Consider the following 18,281-nt stretch of genomic DNA (forward strand, 5'->3'; position numbering starts at 1 on the left):
GTATGAATTATAGCTCTAAATAAGGTACTTGACAACACAATATTAGTATTTCATTAAAAATGCATGTTCATGATCTTGTAGAGAGGTAAGGTGATATAATGATACTAGGTATGTGTTGGTATCTCGACTAAGATTTTCAGTCTAATGGTTGTAGATAATCGATCATATTGCATCATTAGGCATGTGATGGAGACTTTATTGCTTGATGATTATCCCTCTTCGATAAGGATAATGGATTATTTGTTTATAATTTTATAACTCTACATGAGTTTACTATGAAGATGTGAATTGTGATATATAATAAAATATGAATTATTATTAAGAAGTCATTTCTAACTTTATTAAATATGTTTTTATTATATTACTTTTTAGCATGTAATATCATATTCACAATGTATTATATTTTTCGTACACTATTATAGATTATATTTGCTAGGCTATGTGTTCACTATCTTATTACGAACTAAATTTGGACTGATTTAAACGAAAAAAATTATAATATCTTTATGGGTGGTAGCCTCGTAAGTTAAAGTTTTATTGGTTTTAGTATTATATGAATTCGATATCGAGATGAAAAGATATAATTAAAATAGTAGGAAGGTCAAAACGGGATATAAAAAGATGATCTAATACAAAAGAAATTTTTTTTTTAATCTTTAGTGTAAATGATTGGAAATAATTTTATGATAATATCTTACAATATTTTATCAAATTATCTTTGCTCAAATAATAAATTCACTCTTTTTAACTGGAAAGCTCATGCAAGAAAACTCATATTAGTAACTCATAATTAACATCTCTTTAAAATATCACAACAATCTCTCAAAATTATCCAAAAATTGACCATTTGAAAAATATTTCATAGATCCTTAGCCTTCAGTTTAAGCATGAGAGATCGAAGTTATTATATACATATTATCAATATATTAGTGTATATCTACAACGATGCCAGAATAGGTTTGCACATGGGATTAACTGGAGCTTGATATTAGCTTCAATTGAGGGTTATCATCAACCAACTCTAATAAAGTGATAGTATGTTTATTATAACGAAGAAGGTCGTATGATCAATTCTAATTTTATATAATTATTATAGAGAAAATCAACCGCTTTTATCTTTGTATCGAGGAATAGTTGAATTTGAGCTAAAGTTATAATATATGTCGAGCGAGACGAGCTTGAAATTTATATGTAGCTTGAGAAAGATCGATCAAGACCCTCAGTTATAAGCTGGACACATTCCTGACACCCCCACTCTAAAACCCTCACGCTATTCTTTCCCCTCCTCTTCGCCTTCTCAGTTCTCAGTTCTCCCCCATCTTCCAGAACCCACGCCTTTCTCGTTCCCCTGCCGCTTCCGATTCCCCAATCTACCGTCGCCCCTTCGGATCTATAAACAGAGGCAGGGGCGAGTAAGAAGCAGGCCACTCCAATGGCGGCGTCGTCGTCGGATTGCACGGACGGCCCCGTCCAAAGCGTCATCTCGAAGCGCCTCCGCGCCCTCCGCAAGAAGCAAAATCGCATCCTCCAGATGGAGGAGAGCCTCGCCGGCGGAAAAATCCTAAACAAGGAGCAGGAAGACGTTTTACGTTCCAAGCCCTTCGTCGCCGCCCTCATCGACGAGCTCGAGAAGCTTCGCCTCCCCCTCGCCGCCGCCCTCGCCGAGGAGGTATCCCCCCCGCCACCGCCGCCGAAACACGAGGAGAAGAGAGCCGAGGGTTCCGTGGAGGATCTGGTGTCGTTGCTCTACTTTGGCTCCCTGTTCGATGTAATGCCGCAGAGAGAGTTCACCGCGACGATGCTGACGAGGACGCACGAGCGCGAGTGCTGCTTGACGTACGACTATGTGACGGATGATTCCACAGATTTGCTCGGGGAGGGGGATTTGGATGGGATCGCGGCGTTGAGTGCGCTGGTGACTTCGCGGCCGGTGAGCTCTGGAGTTTCTCATAAGAGCGCTCTGCAGGGGTCCGTCGAGCATGCGAGGCTATGGATAATCGGAGCTGATCAGCCTATCCACCCAGGGTCTTCGATGACATGTACGATTTGGACTTGTGACTTGTTGATCTCTTTGGCTGGTGTTTATTTGTTGGTGTGTTTAGAGTATTTGGCTTGATTGGTTGGCTTTGCAGATGCTGGTTTGAGGGAGAAGCTGAAGAAGATACTGGCGTCGGACTTCTTCACCACCGTACCAGAGATGAAGGCTCCTGTGGATGTGGCCGCCGCTGTGGGGAAGTATGGCGATGCGCCAGCCCAGGTGGAGGTTTCTGAGGCCACTGTATTGCAGTCGCTGGCTGTGCAGACTGAAGGTGATGCGGAACAGTACGAACAAAAGGTAAAAGTTTTAGCACTCTGTTGTTTGTAACTTTAAGGTGAAAGTTGTGTTTTCTTCCTGCTAGATTTGTTTTCTTTTTATTAAAGATATTTCCTCACAATGTAGAACATATATCTGACAGATTAGGTAATACAGAGATACACTTAATCTTGTAAGGTCGTTCGTGTCTGTTACTTTGTTTGTTTTTTATATGATTACCCTTGGGGATTGTAGCAACTTACCAGGATTGCAAATATTTTTGAAGGAAGATGTGTTGTATCAGTATTATCCCCACCAGAAAGAGAAATCCAAGTTGGTTTGCACAAGTAATTAAATATCATCTGTTCTCCTTAAATGCTCTTTACTAGTAAATTGTCTCATGAGTTGGAGAAAGTCTACTGGCATGCCCATTTTTTGCATTTTTAGTTGTACTAGTGCAAAGAGCTATCAAAGTCCCTTGGTTTTGTTTTCAAATAAGGCCAAATCACAAGCCATTGAAGGATGAGGACTGCAAACTCTAGGTACATGTGAAACTATTAGAAAAACATGATGCCAAAGTGGAAACCAATTAAAATAGTTACCAATTTGATGGGAAAAGGAGATCACCATGCTTGCAGAAATAATACGGATAGTGCCAATGCTTAATTCAGAAGGTGTGAAACTTGCTTTTTGAACCTTCTTTTCCTAAAATTACTAAGCGCATGAGAAGCCCTTTTGAGAGCCTCTTGACCAAATATTTGGACTCATTGCCTATCAGCTCCAGGTTGGATATCTTGTTAAGCTGATCTAGTCCAACACCATGTGACACTCCTATTACAGCAAATGTGTGCAACATTTAAAGCCTATAGTCATGTTTGTAACAATGGAAGCAGAATATGGGGCAAGTAAAACTGCAAACAAAATTGTTAGGCAGAACAATTTGATAGCATCCTCCATTCTCCATATTTTCTTGATTTTGATTATTCTAATACTACTTTTTGTTGCATAATATCCTGACATTGACACCTTTTGGTGAAAGAGGGCAATTAGCTATATGTTGATTGTGAATGCAATGACGCAACCAGAACCACTGTATAATGAGTTCTTGGCTTTAATACTACCCTCTAGTTTTTTTTTTTTTTAAACTTTATCCTTATTTCTCATTTTAGTGTTATTCTAATATTTGGTTTTGATACTATTGTTTTGCCATTATAAAGAAAATGTTTGCGATAATCATCTTGAATAAGTATGTTCCCCTACATAAGAATGGACAAGTGTTAAAGAACTGTCTTTAATCCTTAGTTCTTACTAAGCTGTTCACGCATCTGACAGAGTTACAGCTGTTTGCTTTTTTCTAGTAAATCTGATAGAGGTACACTTATTTATATGCCTTTTGTTCTCCCCATAATTTACCTTGATGCTGTTGAGATGTTATAATACATGTTTGGACTGTGATGACTTATTTGTCTACGTGCTTTATCTATTAAATTAGTAATGTGTACATGCAAACCTGCCTATGTTCATGCTGATTGAATACCCTTTCATGATAGCAGATCCTGCCTGAATTTAAGGTGGTCTTGCCTGCCAAATTATGTACAACAATTAAAGTTTAATGGTAAAAATTCTTTAACTGATTGAGAAGCTTTTAAGAGCTATCAAATGTTCTGAAAGCAGGAGATCCCTGCAGCCAAGACTGCAGAGTATCTGCTGTCACTGCTGCCCTTTTTATGGTCAAGGACATGATTAGGTGGGTTTACTCGGAGCATGCTTCTGTATGTTTGGAACAAATGCCAAAGGCATGCATGCCTAGGTGTCTTATTCTCCAAATTGGTTCTTTTGTTTGCCCCCTGGGAATCAAATTTCACTTATCCTATGTGGGCTGGTCCCTTCATGACAACATGGTTCGTTTAGTTTGTGCTGAAGCAAGCCTTCCATGAGAAACATCTATCCATATGATGATAGGAATTTTCATTTCTGCATGTCATTGATAACCAATCTCACTACACAAACTAATTTGTTTTGTCTTTCATGCATATTTTATTTTCTTCAAGAGGTTGTGCTTTCAATTTATTAAGCTGCGAATCTAATCAATTCCACTCCATTTACTATGATATTATTTGTTTCTTTCTCTAGATTTTGCTATCTTGAATCTTTAAATTGTTCAGATTCTCATTCCATATCATCCTCAATTTCAGCAAGTCTCAATGTTTGGAAATTCTTCATTTGCCTTCGACGGATTTCTTACTGTTATTTACTTGTATTTCATTGTACGTGTTTTTTTCTTTCTTATATCTAGATCTGTTGTAGTTAGAACTTTAATTTTGGTAGAAGCATCTTGAAAAGTTAATAAACCACGCTGTTAAAACATTATCATTGTTTTATATTTAATTTCCTAAGTCCTAACCATTAAATCCTTTATTTGTTTGATATTCATTTAGGTGTTCAAAAGTTTTCTGTGGAACGGAACTTGTTTCTTTAAATGGGATATAGGAAGGATTTTTTCCTTCTATTGGTAGTCATGTTCTTACTCTATTTTAGTTTTTATCTCTCTACTGTTGCATGACATGCCATGCATGCAGTAAGTGTGTTACATTGTAGTGTAGTAGTTTTCATGCTGTCCATTTCCTGGACACCTATTTTGCCACATAACAATCCCAACAATAAATCAACCATCTTTCTACCATTCTTTACAGGTTATGTGAAAATTTTAACTTGACATGTGAACATAGTATGAGCTTGAGATCGTTAAAGTTTAAGCAAGTTTGGATTTATCATAAATGATTTCATCTTATAAATAGATTGGCTCATTTAACCAAAATATTTGTCAAGACGTCTTCATGTTTGTTATCAACCAGTTTAATCCGGTTCAAGCCATATGCCAGATGGATCATGTTAGTGTTGTATTTGTGTTGTGTTTGGGTCCACACATATAAATGAATTGTAGATATTTCGATTGGATATTTCATATTTGCAAGTATTAACTTATTAGGCCAATCTTAAAGGTCAAATAGGTTAATCAAGGAACCTGTATAATATGTGTTGTGTTCATTTTAATAAAATCAAACCGTCTATTAGACATGTTGGTTATGGCATGTCAGATCAAATAGCATGCTGTAAACCTGATATTAATCCTTGTAACCTGACAGAATTGCCACCCGTACTCATAGGCTACTTTCTATCCTGGTAGCTAAAGAGTCTGAAACTTGCCATCCTAAACAGGGAAGCAGTTCTTACATCATCACCGTTTTCCATAGCCTTATTTGCTTTATAACAATCCCAGCTCATCTGTCTACTATTTTTCCACTGGATGACAGGACTCTGTTTATTGCATGTGTAAAATTTCTGCTTTCATCTATGTTCTTCTGGGTGTATTAGATGCCATATTCCTTCTTTGTTAATAATTTGAAGGCATATGGTTAATCTCTTGGTATTGCCATGGCTGCAGTCTCATGTTATGCTGGCCTGTGTTTTCCTTATTGGTCAGAGAACACATCATGTATGATCCATCAGTCATCACAATGACTTCATTGTCCTTCTTTTTTTTTTCCTATCTTCTGATTTTTTTTAAGTATCTAGATAGTCTAGTCAGATTTTGTTCTGTTGATGAGACACATCCTTTCCGTTTTAAATAAGGCCCACATTTGATAAGACTATCTACTTTAAAAGGATAGCGTCGTAGCTGATCAAACTCATTTTGCTTGAATTTTCTATTTAGAAAATGGAAGTTTATATTTTATGTTAGTCCAGTTTAGCTTCTTTGTTGTGCTCGGTTACTGTTCTGTTCTCTTGCATCTAGCTCAATCATCTAGACTTGTAGGTCTATCACAATATAACATCCTAAACAATATGTAAACATTTTGTACTTGAGCATCTTCTTGTCTGAGATGTTTTGTATGCACTTGTTGGATTATATTGTTGGAATCAAATTGATATTAATATATTATTAGTAAAGGAATATTGTACAAAATTTGTCTTCCACATAGTAGACCATAATGCATATAATATTACTGTTTAATGTGCCTCACATACTCTGATATTTTTTTCTTGCATTCAGTATTATCGTTAAATGTGCCTCATGTAATATTGTCTCCTTAGATTTCAAGCATAAATTGATCTTTTACTTTTTATAGTACTTAGTAATACATTTTATGTTCATAATTATAGCATTTGTTCAAAATAACACTAATGGTTCTGGTTGAAAAGATGCCAATTGTATGAATGTATTTGTAAGGCAGCTTTTCTGGAGCTGTGAGAATTGAATTCAAGGCACTTCCCTTAAGAACTGTGTTCATTAAAACGATGTTGGAAAACTATTATTTGCAAGTTAAAGATTAATTTCAGATTAGGATTACTACTAAGTAAGATTGTAAGCATACCAAGTAATGGTAAAGTTCAAGTCAATTACTAATGGGGAATTTGTTAAGTTGTTTTCTTCTTCCAGACCCCGTGTAGGTGGGAGCCTCGTAGGCTCATACATTGAGACATCCTTTATTTTCTTCTTTCTACTGGTCCACTATGATTCCATGTCCAGTCGATGTAGTTATTATCTGCTTTTGACTATCCGTATTTACCGTCAGTATTCTTATGCAACTATAATTACTAGCTAATATGTATAGACTATTTGTGATTGTATTACATTATCCACAGCTGCCATACTTATATTACTGGATGTAACATTATAATTTATTCTGTGGTACTATGCTTTCTTTCTGTTCTCTTACTTTCTATATGGATTATAATCACTCTATCAGCCTTTGTGTCTTTTATATCTCACCAAAGATATGACGAATCATGTGAAATATTGATTCAGGTAATATTCGAGGTACTGAAACTTGTGTTCTTTTCTAGTATCATACACCTTAAATTTCAAAATCACAATTATCTATTAAATAATTCTATTTGATATATAGTCATTTTCTTCTTGATTGTTTGTCATAGAAGAGGATGCCAAATTGTAGAGGAACATCTAATGGTTATATGAGAGGTCCTTTAGTTGCTAGAAACTTGTTCTAATTCTAGGTGTTCTATGGCAGAATGAGCTAGAAAATTTTCAAGTCAGTGAAGTAAACTTGCATCATCAGTCTACTTCAATTGAAGAAACCCCAAAGATGGTATGTACCAACAAACCCACTACTTTTCCCTCTGAACCTTCATCTAAAACTTAATTATACTTTTGCTTTTGAAGGACGAGACAGACATGCCAGCTCCTTTTGATGATGCATCAACCCAGAAAGAGCAGCAAAAACTTGAAGAGGATCTGGAGGCACAGAACCAAGGAGATGCAGATCTGAGAGATGAACAGTACATTCCTCGTAGGTCATACCAGAATCAGCGTGGTGGAAACCGTGGCGGGGGTAGGAGGGGATATCCAAATGGTCGCGGTGGTCGTGGAGGCCGCGGTGGCGGTGGTGGTGTCTACCAGAATGGTCGGAGCCAGTACTACGACCCTGGGTACTATCCAAGAAGCTACAATAACACCAGGGGCAGGGGAGGCCGGTTTGGTGGTGGTTCTGCGATGTACAACAATCAAACCGGACCTCATGGAGGTCATGATCCTGCTAGTGTTGAGCTGGGGGCAAATGCTTAGCTTTCTCTAACCAATCTCTTCGAGTTCTGATGCAAAAGTAGTGATGGTGTTAAATCTGAAGACAATCTGCATTATGGGACTGACGTTTTATTCAGAAACTACTAATTTAGTGTTTTATAATGTGAGGATTCTGATCATAGATATATGGGACTGCTTTTATTTCACGAGGTTGGTGCCCACTTTAACCATTTCTTTTCCTTAATAGTATTCTTCATTTCACTGTTATTTGAGATGCCAAAAACAATTTAGTTATATTGGTAGAACAGTTCACCTTGGCCTTCATAATTTTGTCTTTTGATCTTTCTTTGTGGTGTTATGTTTTATGTTTTATTTATTTGAGTGACATCCTCCAGAGATATGATTTTACTTCAAAGTTTGTCACTATTTTGAGTAGATTCTATGTGACTTATTGTGTTACAGCCATATAGGTGAGCTTCAAGGTGGTGGGCTCCCTATATTATTGGCGCATAGGATTCCCTGCAGGCGGCTATAGGTTCAAACGGTCGATATAGTCTAATTAATGCCAATTTTCTCACGTACATTCTTCCACTTGCTCATGGAAAATATTATGATGTTATTTTGCATTATGTCATTAATATTTACATGTATATCTTTCAAAACACGGTTTTTGTATATGTATTTTTTACATCCATTTTTTTTGTGTGAATACTCCTTAGAGTTAATTAATTGTTAAAAATTGAATAACTTAAATGTAAAAGGCGTACACTAACGGCGATGATGTAGGAGAGAACAACCATATTCTTATTCTAGTTTTTATAGTATTTTTTCTTAGGTAAAGATATTTTCTATAAAATTATCTAGACTTAAATTGAAAGTAAACAATTTTGAGGGTATACATGCAAATCAACTTCGAGGGCATACAAGTAAACAAGAGATTTTTTGAATCTATGCTTGTGGAGTAGAAATGGTCTTCTTTTATAATAAGCCCTGGTGTAACAATTAAATAATAATTTCGCTTCTTCTAGTATACTTATTTATCATTCTTTCTCATCTTATTCCATATAACTTTTAAAAAGTAATTTAATAATAATTCATATTTATTATTTTACTCATAGATTAAATATTATTTAATTACACATCACTTTAGTTACCGTTGATATTCCTTCGCTCTCTCTCTCTCCTCTCGAAAGTTAGTCATGTCATAAAAATATATTATCATACTACAACACAGTACAAGGACATAAGTCTGCACAGTAACGCACTGCATAGCTATATGTCGGCATAGTTATAGATTATATGATTATATATATGTATTGTCATGTACTATATAGCTATATATCCACACTATTACACGCTGCATGACTATATGTCCGCACTACATGATTATGTCTACACTACTGTACATTACATAGCTATATATCTGCACTATCACGCACTAAATAGTTATATGTCCGCACAATAATTATATAACTTTGCATTATAGTATGATACATGACCATGTGTCCACACTAGAATGAAATAAGTTGATACGTGCTTATCAAATTTTACTTTTATGGTGTAAAAAATATTTTTATTACAAGTAATAAAAAATTGCAGGTAATTGTGATAATAAAGTTGATATAAGGAGTATTTTAAGTCCCCATTTGTAATAAAAATATTATAATTTCAGAAAATATATATTATTACTACCACTTTGCATCCAATCAAGGTTATTTTTGTCATTTAGTATAAAACATCATCAATCCTCAATACAAATTTACTATTCTCCAATATTTTAATATTAATATTATATTACATCAAATGTAATTATTACTCTTTATACTACTATTCAACTAAACAATAGAATGACTTATATTGGTATTATAATACCTTATTTCACGTGTGAGCGAGAAAAAACTCAAAATATTATTTCGATTGTTATTGGTTCTCAATTTAGCTATTGATTTTAATTTTTCTATTATACAATAATGTTGTGATTTATGAATTCCATTGCATCTAGAGCTTTTGTTTATTTGTTAACTGAATAGAGTTCGATGAGCTCTACATGAACTAATTGAATTGTGTTTTGAACGAGCAAGATTTAACTTGTTATGCCAAATGAGCCAAACACAAACTCGAGCAGGAGTGACAAATATTGACCCGACCTAATAATGTAGCTATTAATCGGGTTTAGGTTTAGTCTAATGAGATTCAGATTATAAATGGGTCAACCCACCTAAACAGATTAATAATCGGGTCATTCTCGTGTTTATATCAATGATATGTTTTAACTCGTTTGACCCATTTAAGTATACGGGTCGGGTCGAGTCAACCCGCCAACCCGCAACCCATTAATATATAAAAAAGAACTTCCATTTATGTGTACTAATTCCATTTGTAATATATATATATATATATATATATATATATATACAAAACTTCTAACCTAACCTATCCTATCTCACCCTGTCACCATCTCACCCAGCCGTCTCCACCAAATCTTAATCCTTCCCTATCCACCATCATCCTCTCCCCTCCACTACCTCTCACTCTCCACAATCGGCAACCACTCTCCCCAATGCTACCTCTCACTCTCCTCTTCGGCCCTCCTCTCCAACAACATTCCCGCACTCCCCTCCTCCCTCAGCTACCTCTTACTCTCCTCTCCAGCGGTTCATCAAGAGTAGCCTCCCCTCCTCCCTCATTACCTTTTACTCACCTCCAACCGCATCTTTGACTGCACCAACTAGGTCCTTCCCCGCTTCTTCCATCTCGTTTTCCTCGATAGATCTAGAGATCTAGGGGATGATTGAGGAGCAATCTCCTTTTTGGCGTTATCCTCGCCCTTATCTCCTCTCTTCGCTACCTTTCACTCTCCTCCAACCGCCTCTCCATCTTCGATCGTACCACTCTCCCATATCGTCTTCCTCGGTAGATTTGGAGCTCGCTGCCAAGGGAGCTAGAGCTAGGACTTTGTCGCCATGGAGGTTTGCTCCTGGAGTCTTATTGTCGCCGATACCTTAATCTCCGCTGCCGCTTCGCTAACTCCCACAATGCCTCCACCGTTGGAAGCCAAGCCAGTTGAATTTGTTTACTAAATATTTTTGTAATATTGTAAATCTGTTAGATTTGTGTAATTGTGTGATATATTATTTTGTTAGTTTGGTTAGGAAATTATGGATATATTCTAAAAATATTGTTGTATTAAGATTATAGTAATCTTGTAAACGGGTGAATCTTGTCAGTGTAAAATGGGTGAATTGTGTTGTGTAGATCAGTTAGTCATGTTATTTGTGTCGTGTAAATGGGTTAAATATGTTGTATAAAAATACAAGCCGTTTATTAAACTAGTTAAATGGGTTTTGTCGTGTTACCCGTTTAATAAACGAGTCGTGTTTAAAAAATTTGACCCGTTTAATAAACATGTTGTGTTCATGTTTGTACTTTTTTGACTAACCCAAACTCGACTAACCTAACTCTATTGCCACCCCTAAACACAAGTTGAGATTTCATCTTAATTTTTTAGCTTGGTTCATGTTCAAGTTGAGCCTAACATAAGCAAGACCTAGCTCGCTCGTGTTCGTATTGTTGCCTCCCTTGATTCAATATAATACCCCTCAACTTCATACTCAAATAGGTATCTTTTAGTCAAAAACTAAAGAGCTATAATAAGTAAACATAGCTCATTGTTTATCTTTTACTCAAAAAGAGTCTGTAGGCTAATCATAAGTTAATATATGAGCTAGTCTTCTTCAATATATAAGTTGGACATATGTGCCAGTTCTTTCAAGAAATGGGTCATAAATAGACTAAACCACTAGTCATGATAGATCAAAGCAAGCGCACATAGATGCAATCCAATTTAATATTTTTTTCATGAATAAAATTGATCCACATTTAAATTTGTGATCTCCTGCTATGAGTGGATAAGCTACTACCAACTCACTACATTGTAGTGGTGGTTGTGACAAAGCTTGGTGTTAGCATGTTAGTTGGAAGAAAAGCTTTAATGTGGCCAGAATCTCTTGGCAGGGTGTGGTCGCATTTCTACGTTCTGGTTGTGGGAGCATTCGGCAGCATTGTTGTGCTATGGAAGCCATGCATTGGGTGGCTAGATGTGGTGGCAGTTAGACATGATAACCGGGCGGGCCGGGCCGGGCTTTTCGGGCCAAGCGGGCTTAAGTCTTTGTTCACGGCCCGACCCATTAATCACTCGGGCCGGGCCGGGTTCGGGCCGGGCTAGAATAGTCTAGCCTGTTACCACCCGTTGGCCCGTGAGAGATCGGGCCGGGCCAGCCCAACCCACCAATCACTCGGCCCAACCCATATTTCAGCTATTTTTAGAATTTTTTTAACTATTAGTTTTTTTAAAATATTTATATTCCTCTATTTTAAAAAAATTAAAATTTTTTAAAAGTCTGCTTAAAATAATGCAAAATGGTATAATACTAAAATTTTTTACTGTAGCAATGGTAAATTACTGTAGCAAAATGGGCAAAGCACTATAGCAGACGGGCGGGCTTAGTTGCGGGCTAAACGGGCGGGCTTTCGGGCCGGGTCGGGCGGGCAAAGTGCTGGCCCGTGCCGCCCATGGGTAGTTCGGGCTCGAGCCGGGCCGGGCCTAAACCGGGTCCGGGCCGGGCATGGGCGGGCTGGGCCATTTGATCATGTCTAGTGGCAGTTTTAAGGTATGACGTACATGCAGTCATCTCCTCGCCTGAGGGAAACACATGCATATTTCATTTATCTATGTAAACTTTCATTGTGAGCTGCAGAGGCAAACTAGCAAGGCTCAAAGCCGTTTTGATTTGAACACTTGTTGATGGAATATGAAGAAAGCAAGGCTATCATGAAGTATGGAAAGGAAGCAATCACATGAGCTACATGCAAAATATTACAAATCAGATTTAGGATGATCTGTTTGTAGGATGGTTATGAAAATTTAGGTGAAGGTAGCTTCTTGAGTTAGAGTTCTAATGGCTCTAGTTTTATCTAAATTGGAGGTTGAGATAAAAAGTTAAAAATAAAAAGATGGAGATAGGTCGGAGAGGGCAGAACGATAATTATCCGATGTTGTGGTGGTCGCCAGATGGTGGCGGATGGGCAAGGGCGGTGGTGGATGGTCGTATAGTAGGGTGGCTCCTAGAGGTAGGAGGTGGCTAGGGTTTGAAAGGTTTGGAGGATCTACGGCTATGATCTACCCCTAAAAAGATAAAAACGATCTAACAGCTATGATAAAATAATAAATATGATAATAAGAAAATAACTAAACTCAATTAATTCTCAATACTTGATACTTGGATTTTTTGCATTCTTAATAAAGAAACCTAACATTTTTATATATAGAGGTTGGTTACAACGAGTCCCACTAGAACTAGCCCTAAAGGCTGACACATCGAATTGGGACTTACCTTAAAGACTTACATGACTTAGTTGGATTTGCCTTAAAAGCTTATTTGATTTAAGTAGACTTACTTTAAGAGCCGTCGTGACTTATTTAGACTTGCCTTAAGGACTGTCATGACTTATTTCGACTTGCCTTAATAACTCATATTACTAGACTTGTCTAAAAAGCTTACATCATGAAATAATTAAAATATAAATAGACTCGACTTAAGAGTTGTCGTGACTTATTTAGACTTGCTTTAAGGGCTGTCATGACTTATTTCAACTTGCCTTAATGACTCACATTACTAGACTTGCCTAAAAAACTTACATCATGAAATAATTAAAAGATAAATAGACTCGACTCGACTCGACTTAACCCACGTAGTCGGATCGTAACAATCCACCATGCTTTCGACCACCTTGTCCTCAAGGTGTCCATGGTAGTTTTCAAACCTTCATTTGCTCTCGAACTTTATATCCTCGATCTTTGTGTGGGTCTTGTCTACCACGAGGTGGATGGGCCTATGGTGGGTTCTGCTCTAGGGCCCACCATTTTGAGCCATGGTCTGTCCTAGCCGCGAGTGGCTCGAGCCAAGGTCTTAGCACATGCGGTTTAAGCCATAGCTTAGCTGGTCCAAAGAAGGTGCTGACTGCCCTCCACTGACCTACACTGTGAGTGTCGTCGGTCACGGCAAAAATAGCCCAACCACGGCCTCCAACTTCAAATCGTGAAGGAAGTGGAGAGGAGACCCAACCGTCGACGAGAACCCTTCCTTTAGTCATGGAGGAACACCTTCCATCCCTACAAGCCAAGCCCGTCGCTGCATTGACTCTGGAGCAGCAGCCAGAGACGACCACCGAGTTGTCTTCCCCACCCGCAGTAGGAGCTAGGGCTGAAAATCGTAGCCTCCCACCGGTAGCCATCCGATCTCTCTTGGCCCCCGCCTCCATGTTCGGTCCCTTCGATGGGACCCCCGCACCTGAGCCCCGACCACTATTCGCGCCGGCACCGGCTGGAAGATTGCCAACAATGGCGGTTCGCGCTGTAGCAAATCCGCGACTAGTGGTCGCGGGTCTGACGCTCCCACACCCACCGGTGACCACGGTTGACGGTCGGCTAGTGGTGGCTGCCGTAGCCGCAGGCAACCATCGGGTGGCTGAACCCAACAGCCACAGCTGCGGGAAGCTACCCCTACGTCGGGGTGGCTCCACCATGACTTTTCGCCGCCGCTGCGCTCCTATAGTGGGGCCAATGGTCCCTTCCACAGTCGCCAGGGATCGGTGTACCGGCTGGCAAAGCACCAGGGCCGTCGCTGCATCAGCTCAAGCCCGAGCTCGAGTTTGGCCCTCCACCGCCGCTTAGTGTCGTTCCATTGCCGTGAGGACCAACCAAGGGTCTACTACAGGCGACCCCCGACCGAACCCAGCCACCGCTGCCTAATCTGCACCCTGTGCTGCGCCCCTAGTCCGAATTCTAAATTTAGCCTTAGGGTTAGGTTATCGGAACAAAGGAGATGAAGTGAACGCTTTTTGAGATAGGCCAAATTTTCATGAATTGGTTCGACCACCTCGAACCAGTTTGGAACCCATGAACAAGACCCCGAGCACGAGTATGAGCCCGAGGAAGAATGGTGGAATGAACCGGTGGGCCCGTGTCGTCAAACTAAGATGAACCCACATGTAGCCCGGGGGCGACATGAGCCAAACCCGTGGGCCTATGACCCACGAGACTAGCCTCGACCCTGAGGTCACTTCGCCTACGATGATAGACCACATTTTGGGATCGAAAGTTGGATCGTCAAACTTGATTTTTCAAAATTTTCTAGAGGAGACTCGCTAGACTAGACCTATCTAGCGGAGTGGTTTTTCACATACCATGGCATGCCTGACCACTAGAAGGTCCAGCTAGCCTTATTCCACTTCAAGGGCATGGCAATTAGGTGGTACCAATCGGCTGAGCAAACTCGACCATTCGAGTCGCGGTAGGACTTTGCGAATGCAATTTGTGCTTAGTTTGGTCTGACCCAGTACGAGGAACTTTTAGGCCATATTAACTAAGCTGACTCAATCAACAATAGTTCGAGCTTACAGGGAGGAGTTCGAGCGAATATGCAACCGAGTCATTAACTAGTCTGACTCAGCCTTGAAGAGTAATTTCATTAGTGGGCTCAAGCCTGACATTCAGGCTGAGGTCAAGGCTTTGAGACCCATTACTTTTGATAAGGCCTTCTCCTTAGCTGTCCTGATGGAGTCTAAGTTAGATCAGCTGAACTAGATCTGCAAGGAGGAGAGAAGAAAGACGGCCCAAGCCCACGACGTACTAGAGACGGTATCTGCCTCGACTCAGCCTAACTGAAAGATGATCACGCACAGCTTTGTACCCAACGACTTGGAAGAGCATCGAAGAAAAGGCTTGTGATCTTACTGTGATGACCGATTTACCCCCGATCATAAATGCAAGCTCTAGCTAGCTCACGTCATGTTCCTAGGCGGACTAGAGGAAGGCGAACCCGAATCCATTGATTGACATGATAAGTTGTATGAGTATAAGAATGTGAGAGACTGGTCACCTTAACGATAAGGTGTCGGAAGCATGGTGGATTGTTACGATCTGACCACATGGGTTAAATCGAGAGTCGAGTCGAGTCTAGTTTAGTCATGTGAGCTATTAAGACAAGTCAAAATAAGTCATAATAACCCTTAAGGCAAGTGTAGTTAAGGCAAATCCAAATAAGTCTTGACAGCCCTTAATGTAACTCTAATTAAGTCATGTAAGCATTTAAGGCAAGTCCTAATTCGAGTCGTATCAACCTTTAGGGCTAAGCCCGAGTATGACTCGTTGTACCCCATCTCTATATATAGAAGGGCATGACTTCTTTATTATTCAGGCAAGAATCGAAGTATTCAAGCATTGAGAATTAATTGAATTTAGTTATTTTCTTATTATCGTATTTACCATTTTATCTTAGCCGTTAAATTGTATTTACCTTTCTAAGGGTATATCATAGCTGTAGATCCTCCAAAGCTTTCAAATCCTAGCCACCTCTTACCTCCAACAGTCACCCTACTATACGGCCATCCACCACCGCCCTTGGCCGCTCGCCACCCTCTGACGACCGTCGCAACGTCGGATAATTACTGTTCCACCTTCTCTAACCTATCTCCACTATTTTTAACTTTTTATCCCAACCTCCGATTTAGGTAAAACTAGAGCCATTATAACCCTAACTCACAAGGTTACGCCCACCTAAATTTTTATTATTTTCTTATATATGGATTAGTCCAGATTTGGTTCGTAACACAAAACTTCATGCACATAATGTATGCTACTCAGAAGGCCTTCAAGGAATAGAGTAGTTGCTGCATTGGAGATGTGGAGGATTGGCTTAGAAAGGTGCAATGTGCCATTAAGAAGCTTGAAGGATGGGATGTAGAGTGGGGGCTGAGATAGGACGAAGCTTATATAATCTATAAACTACCTTGAGTAGGTAGATTAACCTAAAGTGGTTGGTGAGCTCTTGACTTTGCTGGGTACATGACAGGGACAAGAATACCTCCTTCCACCTCATTGCCAGTATTAGAGATTGGAGGAATCACATAATAGGCTTGGCTGATAAGCTAGGGGCTTGGACCATGGATTAGGATGGGATTAGATCTATGTTCCAAGCTTATTACATGGAGCTGTGGGGGTCGATGCTGGAGACAAGTTCAACAAATGAGTGGAAGATGCTTCAGGCCATCCCGACAATAAACGAGGAGGTGGCTTAAAGGCTGGTTGATCCGATCTGCTTGATGGATATTAGAGCTACAATCTACAACAGGCCTTGGGGCAAGATGTTGAGCTCTAATGGGATATAGACTGAGGTTTACACGGAATACTTGTTGGAGATAGTCACCCACCTACGCAAGGCTGTGGCAGAGTTCTTCATGAAGGGTAGATTGCCGAAATAGTGGGGGCGTACGTATATCACCCTAATATCGAAGAAGGATAACCTGATGTCGGTCAAAGATTGTCGGCTAATAGCCTTGTGTAACATGGCTTATAAGGTGATAGCCAAAATCCTTGTTGATCAGATGAAGCCGCTGCTTCACAAACTCATTGAATCGGAGCAAGCAACATTCATCTAAGGCAGATCTATACATGACAACTTTGGCGGTGTAGAAAATCGCCCACTTGATGGTAAGCAATTAGAATTCCCCGACGATTATGCTAGCTAAGATGGGTATGGAGAAAGTTTATGACAGACTCTCGTGGAAAGTGATAATGTGAACTCTGGAACTAATGAGGTTCCCGGCTAAGTGGTAGGGATGGATTTGAGCCTATATTGAATTCCTCAGGTTCGGGCTTCTAATTAACGGCTTGAGGGAAGAGTGGATCATCCCGCGTCATGGCACTTGCCAAGGTGACTTTTTATCCCCATATTTGTTTATCATTTGTTCATAGTTGTTAACGTCCATACTCAATAAGAAGATGGAGCTTCGGTTACTTGATGCGTTCAACTCCGAGGAGGGCAAGGTGGTGCATCTTCTTTACATTGATGATCTTCTCCTAATAACTAAAGCAGATCGAAGTAATGCTGAAGAATTAATAGGTGCCTTAGATCAGTATACCTGACTCACAAATCAAAAGGTCAACAAAGACAAGTCCAAGCTTTTATACCTTCGTGGATGGAGGAAGATGCTAAGAAAGAGGTCTATAGTATAAAACAGCTTGAGAAGGCTAAATTGTTGTTCACTTATCTCGGTATCAAAATCTCTGGTCAACGCACCCCGATGCTTATCCATCAAAACTTGGTGGAACGAGTGTGTCAGAAACAATCTAACTGGAAGAGGAATGTCTTATCTTTAGCTGGGAAGATAACTCTTGTGCAAGCAACCTTGGCGACCATCCCATATGGGCTCGATGTGGCTGCCAAAATCTATCCTAGAAGAGATCTCTAGGATTGCCAGGTCTTTCCTATGGGAAAAGAGCGCAGAGCGGCGCGACTTTCACCTTGTCAGTTGGGAGACCATTCTAAAGGGTAAGATTAAATTAGCAGGATTTGAGTCTATTTTTGAAATCTTTGCTGAATT

General features: G+C 39.5%; 1 protein-coding gene across 1 annotated transcript; it reads left to right on the plus strand.

The window, feature by feature from the left end:
- The first annotated feature begins 1,139 nt into the window (after window positions 1-1,139).
- Window positions 1,140-8,165, plus strand: LOC140796363 (uncharacterized). Its single transcript, XM_073149364.1, has 4 exons — window positions 1,140-2,039; window positions 2,133-2,335; window positions 7,327-7,404; window positions 7,479-8,165. The coding sequence occupies exons 1-4, from the start codon at window positions 1,433-1,435 to the stop codon at window positions 7,878-7,880; spliced, it is 1,290 nt and encodes a 429-aa protein (XP_073005465.1). The 5' UTR covers window positions 1,140-1,432; the 3' UTR covers window positions 7,881-8,165.
- Window positions 8,166-18,281: the final 10,116 nt, after the last annotated feature.

Source organism: Typha latifolia, chromosome 10 (assembly GCF_019914945.1).
Source record: "Typha latifolia isolate L0001 chromosome 10, TyphaL0001v2, whole genome shotgun sequence".
Taxonomy (NCBI): Eukaryota; Viridiplantae; Streptophyta; class Magnoliopsida; order Poales; family Typhaceae; genus Typha; species Typha latifolia.